The sequence below is a fragment of the Saccopteryx bilineata genome, chromosome 1, assembly GCF_036850765.1.
Source record: "Saccopteryx bilineata isolate mSacBil1 chromosome 1, mSacBil1_pri_phased_curated, whole genome shotgun sequence".
NCBI lineage: Eukaryota > Metazoa > Chordata > Mammalia > Chiroptera > Emballonuridae > Saccopteryx > Saccopteryx bilineata.
Window position 1 is genome coordinate 372,575,915 of NC_089490.1, and position 25,600 is coordinate 372,601,514.

The window sequence follows — 25,600 nt, forward strand, 5'->3', positions numbered from 1 at the left end:
CTAGCCAGAGCAATCAGACAAGTTAAAGAAATAAAAGGTATCCATATCAGAAAAAAAGAAGTAAAGGTATCACTTTTTGCAGATGATATAATCCTATACATCAAAAACCCCAAAGACTCCACGAAAAGATTGTTAGAAACAACAAACCAATACAGTAAAGTTGCAAGATACAAAATTAATATACAAAAGTCCATAGCCTTTCTATATGCAAACAATGAAACATTAGAAACTGAACTCAAAAAAATAATCCCCCTCATGATTGCAACAAAAAAATTAAATACCTAGGAATAAACATGACAAAGAATGTAAAGGACTTATATAACAAAAACTACAAAGCATTGTTAAGGGAAATCGAAAAACATACAATGAGATGGAAAAATATTTCTTGTTCTTGGATAGGAAGAATAAATATAATCAAAATGGCCATATTACCCAAAGCAATATACAAATTTAATGCAATTCCCATCAAAATTCCAATGACATTTTTTAAAGAAATGGAACAAAAAAATCATCAGATGTATATAGAACTATAAAAAACCCTGAATATCCAAAGTAATCCTAAGGAAATAAATGAAGGTGGGGGCATTACAATACCTGACTTCAAACTATATTAGAGAGCCATGACTATCAAAACAGCTTGGTATTGGCATAAAAATAGACACTCAGACCAATGGAACAGAATAGAAAGTCCAGAAATAAAACCACATATATATGGTCAAATAATTTTTGATAAAGGAGACAACAACACACAATGGAGAAAAGAAAGCCTCTTCAACAAATGGTGCTGGAAAAACTGGAAAACCACATGCAAAAGAATGAAACTCGACTACAGTTTGTCCCCTTGTACTAAAATTAATTCAAAATGGATCAAAGACCTAAATATAAGACCTGAAACAATAAAGTACATAGAAGAAGACATAGGTACTAAACTCATGGACCTGGGTTTTAAAGAGCATTTTATGAATTTGACTCCACAGGCAAGAGAAGTGAAGGCAAAGATAAATGAATGGGACTACATCAGACTAAGAAGTTTTTGCTCAGCAAGAGAAACTGACAACAATATAAACAGACAGCCAACTAAATGGGAAATGATATTTTTAAACAACAGCTCAGATAAGGGCCTAATATCCAAAATATACAAAGAACTCATAAAACTCAACAACAAACAAACAAACAACCCAATAAAAAAATGGGAAGAGGACATGAACAGACACTTCTCCCAGGAAGAAATATAAATGGCCAACAGAAATATGAAAAGATGCTCATCTTCATTAGTTATTAATGAAACGCAAATCAAAACTACAGTGAGATACCACCTCATACCTGTTAGATTAGCTATTATTAACAAGACAGGTAATAGCAAATGTTGGAGAGGCTGTGGAGAAAAAGGAACCCTCATCCACTGTTGGTGGGAATGTAAAGTAGTATAACCATTATGGAAGAAAGTATGGTGGTTCCTCAAAAAACTGAAAATAGAATTGCCTTATGACCCAGCAATTCCTCTACTGGGTATATACCCCAAAAACTCAGAAACGTTGATACGTAAAGACACATGCAGCCCTATGTTCACTGCAGCATTGTTCACAGTGGCCAAGCCATGGAAACAACCAAAAAGCCCTTCAATAGATGACTGGATAAAGAAGATGTGGCACATATACACAATGGAATACTACTCAGCCATAAGAAATGATGACATCAGATCATTTACAACAAAATGGTTGGATCTTGATAACATTATACGGAGTGAAATAAGAAAATCAGAAAAAACAAGAACTGCATGATTCCATACATAGATGGGACATAAAAACGAGACTAAGAGACATGGACAAGAGTGTGGTGGTTAGTTGGGGGTAGGAAGGGAGAGGGGAAGGGGGAGGGGAAGGGGCACAAAGAAAACTAGATAGAAGGTGACAGAGGACAATCTGACTTTGAGTGATGGGTATGCAACATAATTGAATGACAAGTTATCCTGGACATGTTTTCTTTGAACATATGTACCCTGATTTATTAATGTCACCCCATTAAAATTAACAGAAATTCATTAAAAAATGGCAAAATCTCTTTGGATTGATTTTTATTCAAAAGTCCTGCAAGTGAAAGTGCCGAAAGTGCAGCCAAAAAGGCAAAAACAAGTGGTTATTAAATGAAAAATATGTAATGTTGAGCTTAGGTTAACTTTAAAGTTAAGAAAGTGCATTTTTTTACAGTTAAGTTTTTGTGGTTTCATTTTAAGTAAAAAAGTGCAGTTTTAGTTGTGTTTAAAGTAAAGAAAATGCAGTTTTAGTTTACATTGAGGGTTAAGAAAATGCAGTTTTAGTTTACATGTCTACAGTGCCTGCATCCCTTTCTCTCTCCCTCCTCCTCCACTATTCACCTCCTTTAGCCGCAGTCGTCTGTCTCCTAGGTAAGAATACAGTACTAAATAACACTTTTTTTTTTATTATTTCATATGGCCTGATGTTGTTGCAGACAGGCACTTCAAAGGATTCGAACCAGAGATGAGACTGAGGTATATTATGTATTGGTAAAGAATACATATGTGTTTCTTAATTAAAAACATCTTTTTTTATAATTTAGGATGGTTTGGGGATGTTTCACAGGGCTGGAACAGATTAAATCTATTTCAGTTATTTTTAAATGGGAGAAATTTGTTTGATATATGAGTTGACTGACTTACGAGCTCGGTTACAGAACGAATTAAACTTGTATCTCAAGGCACCACTGTAGAAGTTTTTATCCAGTAATGTTTCTTGGGTGAATTTACCACAATAAAATATAAGCCATGCAGATTCAGAACATGTCCATCTCTGTCAGTTTCCAGGGTTGATAACACTTACTGAGGCTGCCTTTTGACATAAAACTGTCTTTGTAAGCAAGCAAAGCTGTCTTTGGGTCTCTAACATTATTGAATCACACATACTAGTAGACACTCATACATCAGCCATCTGTATGCCAAATCCTTGGGTGGGTGCAGCTTTTCTATTCTAACTCCTGTTTTTCAATATTTCCTCGCTTTCTTACTGTCTTTTCCTTATATATCTTAACATCATTTATCCTGTAATGGCTTGGGTCTTACTAATTCAGCCAAGTGAGAGAAGAAAGAAACTTTTCAGCCACTCAATCCCATGATAATTCTCTAGAATGAATTTTCTATCATTGAACTCTCAAAACATCTTATTCTAAAGTCTTATTATGCCTTAGCCTATTTCATGTTTACTATCTGTGTCTCTGAGTTCACACATTAGAAAATTGTCAATGACAGTAAGAGTCATAAGAATTGCAGACATTGGGACTGTTCAAAAATATTCCAGTTTCCCCTTCCAATAGCGCACAGTTGAACTGTAATTTCTTACCTCCTTGCAGGAATACATGTCCATTTGACTTGTTTGACTAATCAAATGAGTGGAAGTGATATGTGACACTTGCAGATGGGATCTTTAAATTAGCCATGCTTAATTTCTCTATGGCACAGCATTGGGTGAAGATGCAGGTGATAGAAGCTCTATCAGTCTTAATTCCCAAGCTCATGGAGCAGATCCCACTGCCCACACATGAATGACATGTCCTATGTGCAAGAAATACCCCTCAGTCTTCTTAAGTTACCAAGCTTTTGCAGTTATCTATACTGCTCACAAAAATTGGGGGATATTTCAAAAGTGAATATAAAGCTATAAAATATCCCCTAACTTTTGTAAGCAGTATATTTACACACTATATATAACCCAGTGCATTCTCACTAATAGAGACATGAAAATCTCTAGAATGTCCCTTGATGGTATCTGGTTTTTCTTTCTGTTGGAAGTATTCCAGATTCAACATCTATACAATAAGATTGTTGAATCAGAAGATATCTAAGTTTCTCCCAAACCATGTTATACATCTGCATTTGCAGATGATTTTCCTGAGCTCTGCCATTGAGTTGATGTTCATTTTGATGAATCTGTGTTTTCATTCAGCAGCCTGTTCAGATGAGTTTTCAATACTTGAGTGTTCTGATATGGGATACTCCTTTGTGGAGGTCTTTTGGAGAAAGAACTGTTTTTTGATAGTATAAAGGAAGATTCCCAAAGTCTTTACTATGCTTACCGAAGATTTATTTCCTAGGGGTTTTGCATTTATAGAAACAGAGCTCAAACAACATTATTTTTTGTAGAAAATAGGGAAAACTAAAAGCTATTTGTGGCACTGTGGAGAGAGAAAAATGTCTATCTAACTTAAAAAAATATTGAGGAGGGAAAAAGCGGTCATTGAGCTCGTGGTAGCAACATTGAAATACTTTGGAAGGAAGAAAACATCCACAGGAGAAGTAAAATATCTTCTATGAGGAATTACTGGAGAAAGAAAATGTTTATACTAAAGTGTATCAATTACCAACCGATGAAATTAGTTCATGAGTGACAACTATTACAAGTAGAAATTATCACTCATCATTTAGCTTTATTGAGTTAGCCAAGAAAATGAGAGGAAGAATGCCGCTGCTGAGTCATTTGTACTTCCTCTTTCTCATGTGTTCGTATTAATAACTTAATACCTTCCTCACCAAGGGTAACATATGGAATGACTAAATTTCAAGTACTAATTTAAAGCCATTTTCTCTCCACTATCTCAGGATACGAAATACAGCTGAGAACAAAATTAGAGCATAAACCACTGCCTTTCCTTCCCTGGGCTCAGATAACAGACCTGCAGCCAAATGGAATTTGACCAAACTTTCTAAAATGAGTAACATTGTGTGAGCACTGCTCCCTTGGGAACTGTATGAAAATGAGATGTCTGTCACAAAAGGTTCTCCAAGAAAAACCCTAGAAGAAGTGGGCATTTGTCTTGACCCACAGACAAATGCAAAAAATTGCAAATACCTAAGTACAGCTTAAACTAAAAAACTTGAATTTTCCCAAAATTTGATAATGAAAAAGATATTAGAATTAATTGAATGTATGTTATTCGTTCTTTCTACACTTATTGATTGTATATAAGGTGCCAAGAATTGTGCTAGATGCTTTCACATGAACTGTGTCATTTGATTAATAACTCTGTAAAGTACAGATTAATTTACAGATGAATGGCTTACCTAAAGTTATACAATAATAGGGCCTTGTATTCAAGAGGTATTTGTGAAAAGTCCACTACATATCAGCATTTTCGTATGCACTAGGATGGTTCATTAACATTAACATTTGAGTCCAAGGATGAAAGTACAAATTGAGACTCCTATATCACATCTAAACATAGGCATGCACCACATAACGTTTCATTCAACAATAGACCGCATATACCATAATGGTCCCATAAGATTATATTGGAGATGAAAAAAATACGTGTCACCTAGTGACATCGCAGCTGTTACAATGTCATAATACAATGCATTACTCAAGTGTTTGTGGTGATGCTGGTTTAAACAAACCTACTGTGCTGTCATTCATATAAAAATGTAGCTCATAAAAATGCATAAAATGCATACTTGATAATAATAAATGCATATGTTACTGGTTTTACTATACTATACTTTTATTGTTACTTGGGTGTGTACTTTTTCTACTTATTAAAATAGTTTGCTATAAAACTATGCTGGTTATGCTGGCTGTAGCCTCCTACATCTCCTGTTTACTGCCTCTCTTGATTGCATCATTTTCCCTTATACTTGATTTAATCTTGTGTTGTTTTACACAGTAACATGCTGTATAGGCTTGTAGTCTAGGAGCAAAATGCTATACCATATAGTTTAGATGTGCTGTAGGCTATGTCAACTAGTTTTGTGCAAGTGCGTTCTATGATGCTTGCACAATCACTCAACAATAATTTCTCAGAACATATCCCAGTGGTTAAGTGGCACATGACCGCATTTAAAATTGTAACCAATGATGTGTTAGATCCAGCTGTTGTTGGCTCAGGAGAGTATCCACTTCATCTTAAATTCACATTCAGCAATGTTGCATTGGTAGCCTGAAATTGGCCATGGCAGGATCATTTACACTGTCACAATAACAAACACTACAACTGAGTCATTTTTTAGAGATTTTCTTGTTAAACAACTGCCAGCAACACAGCACTGCTTATAACAACCTGTTGAGTGAAATATAATTTATAACCCAACTTTGAAAAACATACCTTCATCATATCCTAAAGGATCAAGTCTGAATTTAGAATTCCCATGTTCCTTGTTGTCCCATATAAAAATTTGGCAGAAAAAGGAGAACCAATCCCTGGACTTTAGCCCCCATTCAGAAGCTTCAGGCCCACAGCTCTTGCCACTTTTCGTCCCATTTCATGTTTCATCCTACAGTGAGAGGGAGATCATCTGGGCACTCAGAGCATTTTCCTAAGCTTCATCTATCTATGCAACGCACATACACATAGAGCTGCCCCTGGACCATTTCTTGGGACTAGAGGTGTACAAGAGTATAGAGAACAGCAGCGCAGTGCTACCTCAGGGACTTGGAGGAAGAGAAGGAAAAACTCACAGACCTAGAAGCAGACACAAGTCTTTAAAGGTCTGAAATTTCAGGGTCTGTATGGCAGCGCATTATGTAGAGCAGGGGATAATGCGGGCTCTGGGTGGGTCCCTCGGTAACGTAGATAAATCACTAAGGGAAGCAGTCCAGATAAAAGAGGGCTAGAGTGCAGCTCCCTAAAACAGGCAACAGATAGAGGTCTCTACTGACTGTTCTAAGAATGGGACTAAATACAGAAGTTCCAAAGCTTTCATGCAAGTCATGTTCCACTAAGAGAAGATGTAATAGTTTATATATTAAATATTTAAATACCCAAGACAAATTATTTTCAAGATTAAACTGGCTTATTACCACTCTCTTTTGAGCCCAAGTAAAATAATATTAAAAATTACCATTTTTTTTTCATTTTTCCAAAGCTGGAAACGGGGAGGCAGTCAGACAGACTCCCGCATGCTCCCAACCGGGATCCACCCGGCATGCCCACCAGGGGGCGATGCCCTGCCCCTCTGGGGCATCACTCCGTTGCGTCCAGAGCTATTCTGGCACCTGAGGCAGAGGCCACAGAGCCATCCCCAGCACCCAGGCCATCTCTGCTCCAATGGAGCCTCGCTGCGGGAGGGGAAGAGAGAGACAGAGAGGAAGGAGAGGGGGAGGGGTGGAGAAGCAAATGGGCGCCTCTCCTGTGTGCCCTGGCCGGGAATCGAACCTGGGACTCCTGCACGCCAGGCCAATGCTCCACCACTGAGCCAACCAGCCAGGGCCAAAATCACCATTTATTGATAGCATATTATTTACTCAGAAATTACTAAATTCAAGGAGACTGAATGACTAAAACTTCACAGCTTAGCTATTTATTGACTTTAGTTAGTAAAGTGATTACTAACATTTACATTATCGTAATATTTTTGTCATTGGAAAGACTCAAGATATCCTCCTACTCCATGCAACTGTGCTTTCTACATATCTAGCTGAATCTTTTTTGGAAATTCTGGACTGGACTCCCTCCTTGCTCATGGGTCCTGTCACCATGAGTAATAAAAGCCCTTTCCTTATTACCTGAGAATTAAAAACACATGGGCACAGAGAGCTGGTTGTTCGGTGTTTACCAGCACACCACTGGGTTACACACATGTATAGTAAATACTTCAGTAGAGGCCAAAAAAGTTATTAATGGTAATTGCTTTTGGGAAAAGGAATTCAAAAGAAGGGGGAAAAAAGAAGTATATATTTTTTAATATCTTTCTATAATTTTCTTAGTAATATGAGGGCAGTGGGATTAGGGGCCATTTTGGTTTTCTTTTTTATATAGACTTATATCAAATTGTCTTTTTAGAGTCATTAAAATGACTTTTGTGTTTAAATGCTATGACATTTTTAAAACCTTTATAAAATTACCAAAATGTAATCAGAAAAAAGAATGCTACTATTGACTGTTTTATGAGAAGTGTCCTTGGCAAATCTTACTAGTTTTTCTTCTTCAAAATAGGAAATGGTGCAAGCAGAAGAATCTTTCCATAGGTACTAGATTTCACTGAAGCTCCATCGTCCTGCCATCTGTAATATTTCCTTATGTAGAAGACAGCTCCCTGAGTACCGGCATATGCTAAAAATAACACAGTATAAGGCTGCTGCCGGTGACATCACCAGGCTCCAATGACTTCATCTTCAGGAAACACCACCCACCATCTAATCTCCAAGTGATGGATAGACCTAGAGGATAGCTCAGTGAAATAAGTCAGACAGAGAAGGCAAGTACCCTTTGATTTCACTTACACTTGGAATCTAAAAAACGAAACAAAACAGAAACAAACTCATAGATACAGAGAACAAAGTGATGGTTACCAGAAGGGAAGGGGCTGGGGGGATGAGCAAAATAGGTGGAGGGGATTAAAAGCTACAAACCGCCAGTCATAAAATTAGTCACTGGGATGTCATGTACAGCATAGAAAATATCATCAATAGTATAATAACTGTGTAGGGTGACAGATGGTTACTAGATTTATCCCAGTGATCACTTCATGAGGTATATAAATGTTTAATCACTATGTTGTATACCTGAGACTAATACAATATCATATGTCATATAATTTTAAAATAAATTTTAAAAAAATCTATGAGTAAAATCTTGCTCAATCTCATGAAATCCTGCTCTTCAGATTTACAGAAGAAGGCTTTCAAGTAATCCATAGCATCTTGCATCCGTGACTGCTCGCTGATAACGAGGGCATCATTCCATTTCTGTTTAAAGTGAACACTTGAGTTTTCACACGTTTCTAATGTCTAACGCTTTGGCTATCCTTAAGTTCAGTGAGCTGTCCTTAACATGGAATTCATTTTAAGAATAAACTTTTCTTAAATCTAAAAAAAAAAAAAAAAAAAAAGGAATACGTGGGCATCATTTCAACATTTCTTGCTCTGGTCCTTTTTCTGATCTCCTGTAGTTCATGAACCTCTGCAGTCTCACTTTCTTCATCCAAAATCCAGAATATTAATATTGCTACTGCCAGGCTAGTATACTGAGAAGCCAGATGAGAAAGCAAGCTAGAGACTAAAGGGTTAACACGGGAGAGAGAGAATCTTCAGTGAACTGCTCCTATTTTTTTTTTTTCAATCTTAAAGAGGCTGCTCACACTCCAGAGTAGGATTTGTTCATTTGCTGTTTGTTTTCAGTGCGGGAATTAATTCTTTATGTGCAGGTTGTTAAACTTTAACGATAGCCAGTGTATGGCCAGTAGTCACGGCCATCACAGCCAGGCACGTGCAGGTTCCCATTAAATTCGGGCAGATAGTAATGAAACTGCGGAGCCAATAATTGGTGGGCCGTTCCTTTATTCTAGCCTCGCACTCAGCAGGCAAGTAAAAACACACAGGGCTCCAAAACACACCCACTCAGGGCTCACAGAGCTACTGACACATCCTGGTTTTCCTAGAATCAAAGGCCCCCACCAGCCTTAGTCACCTCTGGTTGCCCATCTGCCAACATGGCTTCTTTGCAAAACTGGCTTCTCCTTCAGCACCCTGCCATCTTGGCTGCCTTCTCATTCCACTTTCTTCTTCTACACAAACTTTTCTTGGTGCACAAACCCTTCCTCCAGCAATATTAGCATAACAATGGTCCTTTCCAAGCAGGAAGGTAAATAGCAGTTTCACAGATCACATACCTGGGCAGCGGCCATTTTTTACAATAAAAGTGAGCAAACCCAGACAATACAGATTTTACAAACTTATTTGCTAAACAGCTAGGTTTGTTTTTTGTTGTTTTTGTTTTTGTTTTGTTTTATTTTACTTGTCTTTTAGAAACCTTGTATATGCAACACATTTTTTTCAAGAACTTTCTTAAAGCTTGAATATAATTTACCCAGTTTATCCCAATAATTGCTACCAAGCACAAGGTGTGAAATAAAAATTAGTTGAGTGTATTGTAATGCCAGTAGCCACAGCCACCATCACAGCCACCTGGCCTGTGCAGGTTCACATATGATTCAGACAGACAGTAATGAAACAACAAAGCCAAGAACTGGTGGGCCATTACCTTTTAATCTTAGCTTGCACCCGGCGGGCAAGAAATACACACAGTGGGAAAACACTTCCCTTTCCATTCAGGGCTCCCAAAGCCATTGACTTATCCAAGGTTCCTAGAATCAAAGGTTTCTACCTCATCATCCTTATTCACCTCTGTTCCCCATCTCCTTCTGTCTGCACAAACTCTGCACAAACTGGCTTCTCCTTCAGCACTCTGGCATCTTGGCTGCTTCTGCTCTCCTCCACGTGGCCTTTCTCTGCTCTCCTTTCTTTTTTTTTTTTTTTTTTCTGAAGCTAGAAACGGGGAGAGACAGTTAGACAGACTCCCGCATGCGCCTGACCGGGATCCACCCGGCATGCCCACCAGGGACAACGCTCTGCCCACCAGGGGGCGTCGCTCTGCCGTGACCAGAGCCACTCTAGCGCCTGGGGCAGAGGCCAAGGAGCCATCCCCAGCATCTGGGCCATCTTTGCTCCAATGGAGCCTTGGCTGCAGGAGGGGAAGAGAGAGACAGAGAGGAAGGAGGGGGGGTGGAGAAGCAAATGGGCGCTTCTCCTATGTGCCCTGGCCAGGAATTGAACCCGGGTCCCCCACACGCCAGGCCGACGCTCTACCGCTGAGCCAACTGGCCAGGGCCACTGCTCTCCTTTCTAATGCTAATCTCAGGAACTGAGAAGGAGCAAGCTTCTACCCCATTTTATAGTGTAGAAATCAAAACCTTTAATCCAATATACAAACAAGGCTTTAAAACTAAGCTTTAGGCTATAACCATCCTGCCTGCTTACAGCCTGTCCCCCACACCCAATGCAAACTATAAGTGAGCAAACCTATATATCATATTTAGAAACTTATTTGACCAACATGCATTTTTATTATATCATCAGAATGTTTGAATATATTTAATTGCTTGCTACTGGCATACCTGTACACTCAGTCACTGGGAGTTGAGAAAGCTGCCCGTGTTTATGAGAGCACTCCGCAAACACACACCTCCTGCCCTACATGGGAAACGAAACCTGCTGTTGCTGTCACTGGACACTGGGTATCAGTAATTGGAACTGGAGTCGGAGGAAGGAAAGAGGAAGGTGGATGAGGAGACCACAGGAAGGGACACAATTTAAATTTTACTGTAAAAGAAGCTGACAGGGCATCAGTGGGGAAGGAGGGGATACTGTCGTCTTGAGGGGGAGAGTAGGTAGGAGCAACAAACCGTAGAGGAGGCCACCAACAAACCATAGAGGAGGCCACTGCAGATTGGGCTGCACTTTCTCTGTCTACAGTCAGCTCTATGGATCCTGCCCTGCCTGTCTGAGTCTCACAGCCTTGAATGCCCTTCAGGCTAGAAGCAACAAGTTGCAAGCTGAGGCTGCTTCTGACGGTGGTGGGAGGAAGGTAGAGGGCTCATGCAACACAATTGCCACCTGCAGACTTTCTTTAAATGGAATCTGGACCCTGTTAGGAACCAGGACTTGAGACTTGCCCTCCCCTTGCACTGGGTACTTATCACCTGAATGCCTGGCAGCCAGACTCTGGGTCCCTGGCATGCTGCCCACTCTGGCCTTTCCCTTTTGTTGCCTTAAGGGTTGTTTGTGAATCAAATCATTGGGCAACCAGGTGCCTTCAGAAAAGTCTAATGCCCTCCAGCAGCTGCTGTCTATTACTGCCAAAGTGACAGGGAAAGGAGGGCATCAGACTCAGCCTTCCTACCATCCTCCTCCACTCCAACAACTCACCAGGCTACCTCTACAGGGGCTCCTATGGAATATCCCATGGCCAGGTAGACACCACCTCACCTTATGCTCTGATGAGAGCCGGTAGCTCCTCCCTGTTAAATGCGCATCTCAATGCCTTTCCTCCAAGTGAGTTTTGCAATAAAAGAGCTGTCACTGCAAACAGGTGGGACAGGCAGCAGAACTCCTCCACTTGCTTCTCTTGCTGCTGCTGCCTCAGGGACAGGACACAAGACAGGCGAGACCTGCTCTTCCTTCTCTCAGGAGGTTCTAAACCAAGGTAATGCTTTTCATTGAGTCCCAGAGCTTTGTGGTTTCAGGCACTTATAGTTATAGCAAAAGTATTTTCTTTTCTTCCTAACTGCTTCCCCTCTAGGCCATAAAAGCTCTTTCTCTCTTCTCTCTCTCTCGCTCTCGCTCTCTCTCTCTCTTAAACCTCCATGCTCCTTTCAGGAGTTGCTACACTTTCAGATTGTGACATCCTTCCTCATTTGCAAATGTTAGCTGTGTCTGGGGGCAGGGCAGCTGCGGGGCTGCCAGGAGCAGAAAGAAAGGTTTCCAAGTAATAGCATTCCATCAGACATAGGGGAACAGGCGATCCATCTGGGACTTGACGGGCACCAGGAGGCTCCCTCTCTTTCTTTGGTATATTGTGCGTAGTTTGGCGCTTAAAGCACATCTGAATACAGGTATGGTTGAGCTCAACTTTCCTTTATTTGAAGAACTTGTGGATTCAGGTTTTGGATTGGCAGTGGGGGAGCACCCAATGGGAAATTCAGTCACATAGATCTCATAACCATGTGGGCTGCCGTGGGGATGGTCCCACGGGCATTTGGAATGGACTTGATTTTGGACGGCCGGTGGCTCTGTTTACTTCTTGGCAGCTTCTCTTTCCCAATTACTACGTTTGGCTTAGTCTTGCAGTCAAATTACTTGCAATCCCTAAACTGATCCAGAGAGCAGACGGAGCGGACAGAGAAAATTCTGTCTTAAGAAGCAGACTGGGTAGTAGAGGAGGGAGGGTTCTGGTTGGAAATGTTCATTGAATGATCCACAACCAGCCCAAAGGAAGGTGAGTGCATATTAGACCTTGGTTCTTTGTTAAGCCCGAAAAGCTGGGCGTAACAAGCATCTTTAGAATATTGGTTCAAGAAAGGTTATAGTGTACACTTTTAACTGTTTTGCTCCCTGAATGTAGCTCAGGGAACAATATGACAAGTATTTTGCATTGACATTATTGAAAATATAAACTTTCTCATAATGAATATATGTTCTGTTTCAAAGAATTAGAAATCTTCTTAAAAATCTAGCATCAGTATTCTGCATTACATCAGTAAACAAATGCCTTGATGAGTTGAGTTACAATCTGAATGTGGTAATTCCACCAAAGTGAAACTCCAGCTTTCCATTTTACAATTTAGGAAGAAAGTGCTTGCATAAAATTTGACACTTTAAACAAGATAGCAAGTAGAATGAACTCTCTCAGGAAAATGAACTGGTTTTTCTAATTGCTCTATAAAACTTATTATTTACCTGAGAATATATTTGTGAATTATTAAGTAGCTCAGCTCCTTATTAAATCAAGTTTGGGAAAGAAAGCAATCTCAAAATTGAAGGGCCTTATGCAGCAAGCATAATAAATAGAGTGTGGATATATTCAAACGATATTAAAGTTGAGACACTATTAATTAAGTCTGGTCAACCTTTACCAAGTGGAAATTAATTGTTTTATGATTTAAAGTTTGAAATATAAAAGAGTTTTAAGTTCTTCTGGTGTTATGTTCAGGAGGCAGCTTTCTCTCTTCTCCCTCCCATGATGAGTATGGTGAGGTCAACTAACAGCTAACAATCTTGAGATTTTAGCTACTATTTTAATAGTCCATTTTTGAGGAATAGAAATTATCACCTGGAAAATGACTCAGCCATAGATTCTACATGATGCAGTACTATGCAGTCATCAAGAATTCCAATTTCCACTGCTTTTGAGTCAGTTACTTTACCTCTTTAAGCTCAAGATTATCAATAAAATGGAAGTGATGGTACCAATCTCATAGGGTTTTCAGGAAGATTAAATAAGTTTAACAAGGAGAAAGCACTAGCAGAGTGGCTAGAACATAATAAGTGCTGAGTAAATGGTTTTATGTATACACCTTACATACATACATCCATGCAATATGCTTGTTTCTTGCATTTTGATCATTTTCTGATCCTACCAACTAGAAGCAGAAGGTCAAACGCATTAGAGGTAAATCCTGCTGTATAATAGCAGGTCTGATGACTTACCTAAGGAAGGAAAGATGAAAATTAACTGACATTTGGTAACATGATACTGACATCTGATAATATGAGTTTATTCTTGTCTTCCACTAAAAACACAGTCAAGAAATAACAACCTTTGAGTGGTGAGTAATCTAGGTGAGTCACTTTCTCAGGTGTGTATTACTAGTCTCTATTAACTTTCATTTTGTGTATAGTCACTATGAAGTATTTGTATCAACTTCCTGAGAATCTCATCTAAAACCTATGATTCAAATTAGCTGTAATTAGCATTTGAGAAATATCTGCACTCCTCTTTATTAGGATTAGAAAATATTCACTTTATATGTGTACATTAGACTGGCAAACCTGTTTTGAGACAACCTCTCCCACTCACAAGCAGTGTGCGCTTGGACGAGTCACACCCAACTTCTTTGAGCTTCCATGTTCCTTGCCTTGAATCAGTGATAGAGCAGGTTGTTTCTTTCTGGTCCTAGAGTTCTAAGTTTATTTTTATTTATCATTTCAAAGATTATGGCACAAAATAACTCTCAGAACTACTTTCTTGACTTTCCAAATAGTGCTGGAGAAAACCAAGTGACAAAATTTGAACTCATCACAACTTTTAAAAATATCAAAAAAGATAAGAGACCACACCCATTGCTGAAGTAAGATAATATTTAAAACAAATAATTCGATAGTGCCAAACAGGAGTTCCAAACAAACTCCCATAATTCTGAAGGGGAAAAACAGAGTAAATGACCTAGGGGAGAACGGAGAATACACACACACACACACACACACACACACACACACACACCCTAGTGGTAAGATAAAATAAAAAGAACTCTATTTCATCACACAGAAACCTCCTCTAATCCAAGCTCTGTTTTTCAGGCCAGGAAAAACTACTTTCACCCCCCAAACCAATATGATATATCATACACTAAATTATAATTGTTTAGTAAGTAGAAGCCTATATATAGAGATCAATAGACACATAGATAGATAGCATGTGGAGGGGAGTAGGGAGAGAGAGAAAGACAGGTATTTACTTTTTTCTTTTGTTTTTCTCCAGGGAAATACAATAGTTTATCAAATAACTAAATGACCATGATGCTTGAGAAGGGCACAATTTTAACAAGTCAAGTACACTAAATTAAAAAAAACAGATATTAGTAAATTATACCTATATAAGGCTTATAAATTTTCAGAAAGAATTTGCTTTAAAATGCTGATGAGGCCTGACCTGTGGTGGCGCAGTGGATAAAGTGTCGACCTGGAAATGCTGAGGTCGCCGGTTCGAAACCCTGGGCTTGCTTGGTCAAGGCACATATGGGAGTTGATGCTTCCAGCTCCTCCCCCCTTCTCTCTCTCTCTCTGTCTCTCTCTCTCATCTCTAAAAAATGAATAAATAAAATAAAGTATTTGGTAATTTAAAAAAAAAAAAAAAAATGCTGATGATTCTAGACTTTTTAAAAATATTTTCATCACATTTGCCCCAATAGACTTGTACATAGCTAAGAAAAGTTTAAGAAGGTAACTGTTTTCCTACTGCTCCAGGCTTTTGTTTGGATTGCCATGTGTATTTGTCATAAAGCTGAGAAAGAGATTGTCAAGAGTAGAAATGACCCACCAGGTTCCTTTACAGATACTCAAACAAGCAGCTTCAGCAACAGCCATGTCTTCCAGTTCTCCCACACTCTCACGTGCCCTCGGCAGCCTCCCAGCAGCCATAGTCCCAACAAGGCCACTGGTCTTGAAATACCCTCTTAAGGATATCTATGGTCAGGAAGGTTGGGGGAAGAGTCTTGGGTTCCCCTAATGTCTGGAAAAGTGCTTCTCACTCTGCAGTTCAAATATATAATACTAGGTAGAAAGAGGAGAAAAAATAAGAAGGAGAAAAAAGAGAGACATAAAGCTTACATGAGAAGTTTGGGTTATATTTAGTGTCTGTTGGTGTAGATGTCTATAGGTGTGTGTGACCACTTCGACAATAAGTAGGACATGGGCGCAGTGTCATCTTTAAGATCAGGAACAATATTTATTGTAGTGAAAAATGCACCTTTTAGCCTGACCAGGCGGTGGCGCAGTGGATAGAGCCTCGGACTGGGATGCGGAGGACCCAGGTTTGAGATCCCGAGGTCGCCAGCTTGAGTGCGGGCTCATCTGGTTTGAGCAAAGCTCACCAGCTTGGACCCAAGGTTACTGGCTTGAGCAAGGGGTTACTTGGTCTGCTGTAACCCCACCGTCAAGGCACATATGAGAAAGCAATCACTGAACAACTAAAGTGCCACAACGGAAAACTGATGATTGATGTTTCTCATCTCTCTCCGTTCCTGTCTGTCTGTCTCTATCTATCCCCCTCTTTGACTCTCTGTCTCTGTCAAAAGAAAAAAATGCACCTTTTGAATAATGTATTCAGTAAGAATCAATGTATCTGATTTCAAGTTTTATAAAAATACCTTCAACCAAAAACATTTTCAAACCTATTAATGAACACAGTACTGAAAATGAGTTGAGTTCAGAATATACACCAATATATCGTATATGTGAAATTTGAATGATAAAAATATATAAGAAGGATTTTTTTTCTTAACTTTCTTATTCCTTGAAAATTTTTTTTTAATAATTTTAGTTTTTTAATGGGGCGACATCAATAAATCAGGATACATATATTCAAAGATCAACAAGTCCAGGTTATCTTGTCTTTCAATTATGTTGCATACCCATCACTCAAAGTCAGATTGTCCTCTGTCACCCTCTATCTAGCTTTCTTTGTGCCCCTCCCCCTTCCCCTTTCCCTCTCCCTATTCCCCCTCCCCCCATAACCACCACACTCTTATCAATGTCTCTTAGTCTCACCCTTATGTCCCACCTACATATGGAATAATGCAGTTCCTGCTTTTTTCTGATTTACTAAAAATTTTAAGATGGCTTTTACTATCATCTGTATGCTAATATCCCCTAACCTCTTTCTTTGCTTCTTGTCTGGGTGACTGCAGCAGATATTCCATTGGGTTAATGAAGATTCAATGAGTTACTGTACATGAAGCATTTAGAACAATGAATGGCATTCAGTAAATGTAAATTTCTACATCTACTATTACTATTACTGGAACCTTACTATAAATATGATTAATACAAATATTCTTATTTTAGAACCAAACCAATTGCTCTTTCATAAGATCCCATAAACAGTTACCACTATTCTTTAAAACACAGAGAATAAAAAAAAAAAATCAATAATCAAAAAACCTTCTAGATATTCTTTACTCTTCCTCCATAGAAAGTACTAGTTTTTCTGTTTTTTTTAATACTAAAAATATTACATCTGTGGTATGTTATACAATGCTGTGCCCGCCCCATTTTGAAAACACTTGTAAAGTGGAAAGGTGCAGAATCTAGATGTCGCATCTTATGAAAAATAGTCTAAAAAACTGAGTAGCTTTAGAGAAGAGACAGGATGGGGGGGTGATTATAGTCTGCAATAACTGAAAAATCAGGCCAGGACCAATTTGTAAATGTGTTTTTTAAATTTTATTTTTTAATTACAGTTCACATTCAATATTGTTATGTGTTAGTTTCAGGTGTACAGTATAGTGGTTAGACAATCATATGCTTTACAAAGCGTTCCCCAATATTTCCAGTACCCACTGGCACCTAATAACTATGTAATATGTAGTTTTTACACTCTTACTGACTATTCCCTACGCTGTACCTCATATCCCCTTGGCTATTTAGTAAAATGTACTTTAAAAGGTAAATACAGTAAAGAAGGTAAGCTCGAAAGCTACATATGTTTCTTTTGCATAGGTTGATATTTTGAGGTATTTTTTACCTTTGATTTTGAACAAGTAATTTCATCAAGTGATTAATCATCAGTTTCTAAATAGGTCAAGTACTAAAAAAATAACGACATAAACCAAAGAGTCTATATGTAAATAATCTTATTCTATTCCTCCTTTGCCTCTGGGTTCTCCATCATCCCCAGTGATATTTATCTTCCCTCTGTGTCTGCTCTCCACTCACTGAAGAAGCATAGCCTTGTACCAGAAGAACTCCTGGTATAACTCCATGCCCGGTAAACATGTCCACATGTTCATGTGGCTGTCCGTGTGAGCAATTGTATTCTGTGTGGCATTTCTTGATCATCTTTAATAGATTATAGTAATTGCTCTTTTTAAGCAAGCTCACACAAGAACTGTTTTCACGTAGAATCAGCGAATTAAAGTCATTCTCTTTCATGAAATGGTTATTAATAAGAGAGCCAAAGAAAAATCTATGGAGACAAGAACAGAGGGACAATTTCCAAAAGAACTTTGCAGCATGGTTCACATCTCTCTCCCCATCATTCCTTCTACACTTCCACTTGACCATCCTCATTTACTCTTAACCTGTCTAATACAAAACAATCTTCATTTTCTTTACCTCTAGTGTTTCTGCCTAATTCCAATACACTGTAACGCTCTCAGAATTATCTCCATTGTCAATCTCCTGCCTGAAAAAATAACGTTTTAAATTTTCCATTTATAACAGAGTAAAACCCAAACTAACTTCTTTGGGCACCATGCTTCTTGCTCTGGTAACAACATACCTTCTAATTTCTTTTAACCTATATTCTCTCTCATAACCTTTTGCTCCAGCTAAACCAAATATTTTCCATTGTTCACTTCCACAGTTTGAAATTAGTTCCTTGGCTCATTCTGTCCCCTGTCCTTGGAACAACTTTCACAATGTTTTTCTGCTTGTGACTCAACCTATCTGTACCCAGAAAAGCTGGGGAAAGCTGGCATATTGAGGTTTGCATACATATGGAGTTTATTTTTCTTGTGTAAAAACAAGTCCAGACATGACTTCCAGTATTGGTAATATGATTTCACAGAACCATGAAGATCCCAGGGTACTTTTAGATTTTAGCCTTCTGCTTCTTGCCTCATGTTTGCAAAATGACTGCTCTGTTGCCAGTACCACATCTATATTCCAGGCAGGAAGAAGGGAACACATCATGGGGCCCTAAGTCTACTTCTTTTAAAAAAATGTGTTCATCCAGCAACTTCCAAATCTATTTCATTGGCCAGTATTATATCACACATTAATCTTGTCTGCAAAAGAAGCTGTGCTGTATAGCTAATTTCTAGACAATGCCTGTATTGAATAATGAGGGGAAAAAACAAGATAGAATCAATATGCATTCAGCAACACTGATCACAGATACTTTAAGACTTATTCAAACAGCCATTTTTTTTCTTAGGAGGTACCCTGGAGCCTCTCAGACAACTAAAACTGCCATTGTGTCTGGTCTAATTTTTTTGTTGACTTTTATAATTATCTTACTTTTCCCTGAGGTCTAAAACTTCATGGCAATCTCTGTACCCTCTAGTGCAGTAGACACAAAGAAGATACTTAGTATATATTTGAATAAGTTTCCCCTTACATCTATAAGGAAGAAAAAGAGAACACTTTGCTATATTTAAGTATGGTTATATTCCACTGTAGTAAGAGCATGGCTTAGATAACTTGAACAAGGATTGGGAACCTACCAGCAGAGATGACCTACAGCCTCTTTTCCTCCAGCGCAGGAGGTAAGAATAGTTTTTACATTCTCATAGTGGTTGGAAAAATAAAATGAGAATATGCTATAGAGACTGAATGTAGCCTGCAAACTCTGAAATATGTACAATCTGCTCTTCTACAAAAATATATGCCAACATCTGACTTAGATAAAAATTTACTACAGTTTTCCATTTTGTCCACGTGTGTCAGATGTCATTTCCTGAACTAGTTATATTATCCCAGACTCGCTGGAATCATCACTGTCCTTTGAAACCATTCTTATGAGAAAACTTGCCAGACTCCCCTTCCATCAAGAAAACTAAATTCCTTACTCATTCACAGAGAAATTGATACGTGGACTGACCAGGGGCCTCTTTTTGAATCTAAGAGATAAACAGCCAGGTTTGAACTAAATTATATCTTTGATGATTTTTTTTTAGGTAATAGTGTTGTCATGTTGCTATATAAATTATTAAGAGAAAATTGATGGGAGTTCCCAAGAATAATTATGAATCGCAATAAATTGTATTTTCTTTCCATCATTAGATAACTTTAGAGGGGTTTTGCTGAATGAAGATAGCAGTCTTTTTCTTTTTTATGTCTTGGCTTTGTTTTATAACCTGACTACATATTCACGCTAATGATTTGAGGAAGTATATGTAAAACAGTCACCTAAGAGCTGCTTTATTTTAATGTTATGGAAAGCATTATTTTAAGTTCTTTTAATGATGTATAAAGTTTTCTTATCTATAAGTTCAAAAAAAGAGAGCTATTTGTCCTATCTGTCACTGAAACTTCCACTGACAATTACAGTGGCTGGTACATAGAAGTTCGTTTCCATTGTCACATGTTACTGTCTGTTCTTATTTGTTTTGTTTTGGGGTTTTTTTTGGGGGGGGGTCCTCATGATATATTCTTTTTTATTTTTATTTAATTTATTGGGGAAACACTAGTTAACAGGTTTCAGGTGCACAATTCTACACTGTATCTTCTATACACCATGTTGTGTGCTCACACTCCCAAGTCAAATCTCCATCCATCACCATTTACCCTCCCATAACCTCATCTACCTTCCTCCCTCCACCCTGGGTAATCAACACACTGTCATCTGTGTCCATCAGTTTTTCCTCTATCTATGAGTCTGTCTCTCATTTGTTTGGCAGTTCATTTTGTTCATTAGATTCCACATATAAGTAAAATCATATACTTTTTATTTCACTTAACATAATATTTTCCAGGTCCATCCAACCTGTTGCAAGGAATAAGATTTTCTTCTTTTTTATGGCTGAGTAGTATACCATTGTGTAAATGTGCCACAGTCTTTTTATTGACTTATCAACTGGTGGGCACTTCCGCTGCTTCCAAATCTTAGCAGTAGCAAACACTGTTGCAATGAACAGAAGGGTGCACAAATTCTTTTGAATTGGTGTTTTGGGTTTCTTTGGATAAGTTCCCAGAAGAGGAATTGCTAGGTCATACATGTCACCTTCTATGAATGTTGAGCTAATTATAATGTGGAAGAAGTTAAGAAGTTTCCATATAAATTATATTTCTTCCATGTAAGTTTAGTCTGGAAAAATACTGTATAAAGAAAGTGAGATTTATGACATTGATACAGTTTTTGCAGGTCAACTGTATAGTCATGATTGGAATCAGAATCCACCCTGAGGTGCTCAGTCCATACCCCCTGGAGCCTGTCTTTCACCTAACTTCCTGTTCTGTCGGAACTGCCTGTTTTCCACTGTGTTGGGCTTCTTAATTTAAAGAAGTGATTCATTCTCAAGTTAAGTCCTGAAAGTCTTCAATAAAGGTTTAAAGTAACCAAAACATCAAGGTGCACTCTCTTAAAACAAAGAATCTCAGAAAACAAACTTAACAAGTTCCTCACAGAGCCTAGAAACTTTTGTATCACATTGAGAAAATGCACTACTAAGTAAAAAAATAAATGATAGAATAGAAATAGTACAATGTACTGGATTACAGTTTATTAAAATAAAAATATTGCATTAGTACTCCCCATTTTAGAATAAGTTTAATAATTTTGTGTGAGAGACACATTTTTTTTTCAGTAGGCATGTGCAATTGGGCATCAGTTAAAATAGCTATTATGATTGCTATGCTTTCAATTTGTGGAGCATTTTTTTCTGTTAAAAGAATTTCAGAGTTTTAATACAAACATAATTATAAAGATGTACATGTCATTGGTGCTGAACTTATTCTCAAAAATTTCTGTGAGAGCCCTGGCTAGCTAGCTCAGCTGTGAAGCGTCGGCCCACCATGTGGAAGTCCCGGGTTCTATTTCCAGCCCGGGCACACAGGAGAAGCGCCCATTTGCTTCTCCATCCTTCCCCTTCTACTTTCTCTCTGTCTCTCTCTTCCCCTCCCGTAGCTAAGGCTCCACTGGAGCAAAGTTTGCCCTGGCGCTGAGGACAGCTCCATGGCTTCTACCTCAGTCATTGGAATGGCTCTGGTTGCAACAGAGCAATGGCCCAGATGGGCAGAGAATTGCCCCCTGGTGGGCATGTCAGGTGGATCCCAGTTGGGCGCATGTGGGTGTCTGTCTCTCTGCCTCTCTGCTTCTCACTTCAGAAAAATACAAAAAAAAAATTAAATGTCTGTGAGAAACACATGGAATTCTTTTCATTTGGCTCCTGATGCAGCATGTTCCTCTTATTGACTTTAAGTCACCTGTCCCTGTTTACAGCCTGTGAAATACTCTCAGCAGAACAAAGGTCCCAGCTTCGGTAAGTCAAACCACACACTGGCAGATGGGCAAACAGCTGAAGCCAGAGTCCACTTGAATTGTTCAAACTCTTAGAGGTCAAGTTCAGATCTGATCTACCTGAGGTTCCTTTTAACACTGATTTGTCATCGCAGGTAGCTGAGCAGATTTACCTGCGAGGACCAGAAACATGCACTGTGCCATCCAGAGGGCAGAAATCCTGGATGGGGCTCACCTCATGCAGATTCTCTGGCACGACGGCACAGAGTCATTCTACCCCGCCGTGTGGCTGAGGGACAATTGTCAGTGCCCCGACTGCTACCTGGATTCTGCAAAAGCACGGAAATTTCTCTTGGAATCACTTGATGTGAACATTGGCATTAAAGAGTTGTCATTTGACAAAAAACGGGTAATTATTTCCAAATTATTTTTTTCTTTTCTTTTAAGATATTTAAAGGATTAGTCTCCAATCATTTAAATAATCAATTGTTTTTTCATTTGATCATATTTACTATCAGTTTTGTATAGTACTTGCTTGCAAAGTTAAGCAGGCTCAGGATATGAACAGTTGTTATTATTACTACTATTTGTATGACTGCTACAATTCTTAATAGAATCTATAGTGTTGCTCATTATTCCTTCAGTGAGTGACAGCCTTGAAGACACAATCAACCTGTTTCTATGTATAATAAAAAGAATGCTTCTGGGCTTCAGTTAACTCATCTGAAAATAGAAATTCCAACAGAATATTTTCAGAAAGATAATATATGGATTCAATGAGATAATACAGGTAAAATGTTTCTATAGTGCTTGGCATATAGTAAGCTTTCAAACAAACAAACTATGTGTGTGTGTGTGTGTGTGTGTGTGTGTGTGTGTGTGTGTATAGTCAAATTAGTAAGTAGAAGTTCAAGGCTTATTCTAGGATTCCCAAAAGCATAGCTCTCAAAACCACACACTAGATGTGCCACTACCCTGTGTTTCTCTCTTCCACATTTCCTAGGACAGTTTCCAGAAGAGCAGCTGTGACCAGCAAGGCTACCCCCTCTCCACTGTTGTCTCCATCTCTACTCAAGGCCTTTATTCCCAGGGCTCACTGCTTGCTAGCTGTGTGACCATAGAAATAGAATTGACTCTCAATTCCTCCCCTGAAATAATGTAAAAGATAGTAGTACCTTCTCCCTAGAGTTACATGAGGACTGACTTACGTTTGTAGTGCTCATTATACAATTTGCACTGAAAATGGTGTTATTTTTGTGCTATTATTCTCTGCCTAGTCATATCATTACTATTTCTGATCATTTTGGGAGGAATATTGATATCTAACTTCAAGTCATCCCATAAAGTTTGGAAACCATGGGATTAGAGAATATAGAACAAAAATATCAGATCTAGCCAGGTTTTATTTCTTGTGTAATGTTTAAGGGGCCTCAGAACTCAGATGGATCCCCTTGACTTTCAGTGTCATTGTTTTCCAAAAACTTATTCCATGACTGTGCATATGTAGGCAAAAAAAAAAAAAGAATATAGAGAGAGAGCGAGAAAGGATTTCCTTATTTTCTTAAATAACTAACATTCAGAAACAGGGTAACTGTAACTGTGCATGCCAGTTAGGAATTCCTGCTTTATTGATTTGGTGTTATTCTTAGGTCTAATTATTAAGAGGAACAACTCTGGCTTGCTCCACGAATTTGCAGCAAACACTTACACAGTGTGTGTGGTCTGCTTGTTTCATGGTATATGACAAGGATGCAAGATCTGACATTCTTGTTCTATATTCTCTAAACCTGTGGTTTCCAAATTTTCTGGGATGACTTGAAGTTAGACATCAATATTCCTCCCAAGATGATCATAACTGAAATATGTAGAAGTATAACATATACATGGGTGACATTTGCTTTCTGTGTTATAAGGTCCTTATCACGTGGCCAAATGAACATTGCAGTGAATTTCAAACTGATTGGCTGAAGAAAAGATGCTTTTCGCAGCAGGCCAGAGAAAAACTCCAAAGAGAATTATTTGTGCCAGGTAACCTTGCCATGGTCTTCAATGCCCTTTAAAACTCATATAGTAAGAAATTTGCTCAGAAGCAAACTCAAACCCTTGTGCTTTCGTTAAAATATTATGGTAATTTGTGTCAAATGTTTAATGATTTACCAACACAGATCATTTGAAGAGTGATGAAAAGAAATAGAGATCAGTTCTAGACATCCTAAAGAGACAGGAAGAAAAAAAAATACAACAAACTGGTATTCTTGTCGTATACCATGAAACCTGACGTACCACAGACACTGTGGAAAGTGTTTGCTGCAAAGTTGTGGAACAAGCCAGATTTGCCCTTCTTAATAATCTGAACTGAGGCCAGAATAACACCAAATCAACAAAGCAAGAATTCCTAGCATGGTGTCCACAGATTCAACTGTGTGATCCATGAACCCCATGAAGTGACATACAGCTAGTAATTGACTTACGACCATGATTGGTTCTGACAGACTGGTCGTAACAGGATTTGGTCGTAAGTTGAGTAGGCTACATGTACAGTACTGTGAAATGATGTTATAAAAATCTTTAAGTCATATTTTATCATAATTTTCTTTCATTATTGTTATATATCATAATTTTCTTTGTTCATTTTGTGCCATTTGTATCATCTCTACACAATTTTATTTCTTATTTTTACATTCATCAGGTTTAAGTAAAACACTGCATTACCAGTACAACTGGTTTAATATTTGCAAAACATACAAAATTACAAAATACAGGTGCATACAAAAATACAAAACACAGGGGTAAAAAATACCATAGAAAACATTTTCCCAATTACAAAACATATCAAAATATATAAACATGTATGAAACATTTTATTGGCCAGCACTGTCATACGCCCAGTTGGGCAATGCTTGCACTGCCAGACATGGAGCAGTCGTGGCTAGTGGTTGTGGTCGTAAAGTCGAATAGTCGTAAAGTTGCATAGGTTGTAAGTCAATCAATACCTGTATAGCATTAGGTATATGCATGTGTTTGCGTGAGTGAGCTCAGCAGATTTTCTTGGGGTGAGTTTATGTGGGTCTCAAGGGAATCTGTGACCACATAAATGTACAGAAAATCTGCAATAAATGGGTTCAGTGGAAAAAAAACTTCATCTTTGGACAAAGAGATAAAATAAAATAAATACTTAGTATAGGTAGAAAGCTCTTTTTAAAGTATGACTTTTAGGAGATGCGCAATGATTACAGCTCAAGCCACAGCCCTGGAGAGCAGTGGGAAGTGTTAATAATTCACCCTTTGTGTATTTTGAAGGTTTGTATCATAAGACTATGTGGGTCAAAGGCAATTTCTACAAACACGATGATTCCTGTGC

The 25,600-nt window shown here is 38.3% G+C and overlaps 1 protein-coding gene across 3 annotated transcripts in view; it reads left to right on the forward strand.

Annotated features, from left to right (window-relative positions):
• The first annotated feature begins 11,875 nt into the window (after window positions 1–11,875).
• The window catches only part of BBOX1 (gamma-butyrobetaine hydroxylase 1), a 66,439-nt gene continuing 52,714 nt past the window's right edge, over window positions 11,876–25,600 (forward strand). Inside the window, exons 1-3 of one of the 3 annotated variants that reach the window (XM_066253869.1) lie at window positions 11,876–11,985; window positions 22,395–22,648; window positions 24,153–24,267. In XM_066253869.1, coding sequence (XP_066109966.1) covers window positions 22,430–22,648; window positions 24,153–24,267 — 334 coding nt within the window. In that variant the 5' untranslated portion in view covers window positions 11,876–11,985; window positions 22,395–22,429. Of the gene's footprint in view, window positions 11,986–12,283; window positions 12,395–22,271; window positions 22,649–24,152; window positions 24,268–25,600 lie in introns of those variants that run through there. The other 2 variants (XM_066253868.1, XM_066253867.1) reach the window with 2 other exon arrangements.